Below are 2,917 nucleotides of genomic sequence, written 5' to 3' on the forward strand. Positions count from 1 at the left end.
ATTGTATGTGTTCAGACACTTAGTACCAAAATCATGTTTGGAATTAGTGTACAACTTTTGTCACCAATGTATACATGTTTTAGCATAACATATATATAAATCAATCGATAGTTAAGGGCAAAGTTCTAAAAGGGTCGAGACTATATATTGTCAATTTGTCATGGGATCATTGTTAAAGATTGAGACTAGTGTCTCATGGTAAATATTGAAAATCGAGACTAGCATCGTAGGATAGTTTCAAGAATCAAAGATGGAATTTTTATTTTTTAACACTTCCCGTGAAATTTAAAAATTGCATGCTAATGAACTAGAAAGCACTAATGAACTATCATGCTAATTAATAATAATAATAATAATAATAATAATAATAATAATAATAATAATAATAATAATAATAATAATAATAATAATAAATTTAAAATTTTAGCATTTTTGTTGGGGAGGAGATCACATGTATACGACTTATATGCAATTTTGTTGGCTTTTGATGTTAATTTATTCACCATAAGTACGGAATACGTTCAAATATTAGAGGTTATGAAAATAAGATGCACAATCAATAATTCACTAATTTTTTTTTTTTTAAATAAATTGCTTACATCAAGTTGTTCCTAAGGAAATCATGGTTAAAGAATGCTAATGTAAATTATGTAATATAGATATAGATGAGCTAAATGGGCTCCACCAAAACTCAATTAAATTTGTTTCATTAGGTAAGGTGCGGGTACTAGCGGCAAATTATATCGTGCATCGCGGTGCATAATTGATTATACACCGCGCATCAAAATGATGCTGTTTTGTTAAATGAAAAGAAATGACATTTGTTTTTTGTCGTTTTGCACCCTTCCGCAAAAAATAACCTTGTTATTCAGTTTCATTTTGTATATACTGCAGTTTCAGTTCAACACAACTACAGTTTCATTTCAATATAACTACAGTTTCATTCGATATTTATAGACTCAAATATGTGAAAATGTTATTTAATTTTATTTTATATACACTATAGTTTTATTAAAACACAACTACATGATCATTTTGATATAATTACAGCTTCATTGTACAATATACACTCAAATATGTGAAATGTTATTCAGTCTCATTTTATATACACTGCAGTTTCATTTCACCAAAACTACAGTATCATTTTGATATAACTGAAGTTTCATTTGATAATATAAAAATAATACGTGAGGCAGTGTCGGTTTAGATGTATTGTAGTGTCAGTTGGTGTTTAATACATCAAACATGTGGACTACGTTAACTATAACGACATGCCGTTTCTTTACTTAAAGAAACGGCGCCGCTTTTTACCGCGGTCTACGATATCTAAATGGACCTTATGAAAGATTAGGGTGCGGCATGAATAATCTCATATAGCTAGTGCATTTTGCAAAATAATAATAATAATAATAATAAATAACAACAACAATAATAATAATCCCGCACCATGAACTATATGAAATTATTCATGCCGCACCCTAATCTTTCATAAGGTCCATTTAGATCCACAAATCATTAATTTTTTTTAATAACAATTTTCACAGGTTAACAGGTTACTATGATGACATGACACAAGTTAGTAGCTGATATGGACCGTCTTTTTAGTCAACCCCAAATTTTTAATAAAATCCCCTGAATCAAAGTGTCTCGTGTTCCATTTCTCAGGGAACCTCGGTGGGTGTATACGACGATCGAGAGAGAATCAATGGCCCCTATCGTAGTTAACGACGTTATCCCGGACGCAACTTTGTCCTACTTCAACGAGCAAGATCAACTTCAGAATGTGTCCATCCATTCTCTCGCGCGCAACTTTGTCCTACTTCAACGAGCAAGATCAACTTCAGAATGTGTCCATCCATTCTCTCGCAAAGGGCAAAAAGTTCATTCTCTTTGCCGTTCCGGGGGCCTTCACTCCCACTTGCAGCATGAAGCACGTGCCTGGGTTTATTGAGAAATCCGAGGAGTTGATCTCAAAGGGCGTTAGTGAAATTCTTTGCATCAGTGTGAACGATCCCTTTTTGATGAAAGCTTGGGCAAAAAATTACCCCGACAACAAACATGTCAAGTTCATAGCCGATGGATCTTGCAAATACACCCAGGCTCTTCTTGACCTCTCAGAGAAAGGGCATGGCACCCGATCTAAAAGGTTTTCACTTTTGGTTGACGATCTCAAAGTGACTGTCGCTAATATCGAATCTGCTGGGGAATTCATTGTCTCTGGTGCTGATGAAATCCTCAAGGCTGTCTAAGATTGTTGCTGCGATATGATTGCTGGATTTGCTGCTCTGTTTAGTTGCTATGCAATTATGAATGGCCTTTCCCCTCCTATCTTTTTGAAATAAAATGACTTTGCTCCTAAAAAAATAAAAAAAAATCCCCAGAATCAGATGCCTCACGCAGCCACTCCCCTGCGCCTCCAGCCACGCTGGTTCTTCGTGAAACAAGAAGAAGAAAATGGTATGGATATGTCGTGGTTCCAGATTTAACCGGTTTCAAGCTAAAGCCCTACATAGGCTGCCAATTCTTCTAAATAATATCAGTAGGAAGTACACAATTCATACACTGATCATGCTTCACTTCATTTTGCTCTTTCCTCTGAAACATTTCATCGCACACTCTCACTATATTTTCTGAATGCATTCCCCTAATACATTAGATTACTTGATCCCTAAAAAAAAAAAAAAAAAAAAAAAAAAAAAAAATCCATTGTTAATAAGCTAGGGCGGATTTCGGCCAAAAGCCGCATCCCAATCTTGATATGCAGTCTTCGTATTCCCCGGAAAACCGTCGCGGCTCTACAATAAAAGAGGTCGTTTTTCACTGTGGGTCCATCTTCCCACCGGTGTTCGTCGGGAGCCCGGTGGCGACGAGCCTCTGGTCGGAGTCCAACTGCACCCACGAGCCTCTGCTAATCCTG

The 2,917-nt window shown here is 35.8% G+C and overlaps 1 protein-coding gene across 1 annotated transcript; it reads left to right on the forward strand.

Annotated features, from left to right (window-relative positions):
• Positions 1-1,766: 1,766 nt before the first annotated feature.
• Positions 1,767-2,249, forward strand: LOC109170868 (peroxiredoxin-2B-like). The gene has a single exon (XM_019320005.1). It carries the CDS (start codon positions 1,782-1,784, stop codon positions 2,247-2,249), a length of 468 nt encoding a protein of 155 aa, XP_019175550.1. The 5' UTR covers positions 1,767-1,781.
• The last annotated feature ends 668 nt before the right edge of the window (positions 2,250-2,917 follow it).

This window comes from Ipomoea nil, unplaced genomic scaffold (assembly GCF_001879475.1).
Source record: "Ipomoea nil cultivar Tokyo-kokei standard unplaced genomic scaffold, Asagao_1.1 scaffold3377, whole genome shotgun sequence".
Lineage (NCBI taxonomy): Eukaryota > Viridiplantae > Streptophyta > Magnoliopsida > Solanales > Convolvulaceae > Ipomoea > Ipomoea nil.

Excerpts from the sequence above, each read along its gene's own strand:
- LOC109170868 (XM_019320005.1), top strand. The coding sequence starts at position 1,782 with ATGTGTCCATCCATTCTCTCGCGCGCAACTTTGTCCTACTTCAACGAG.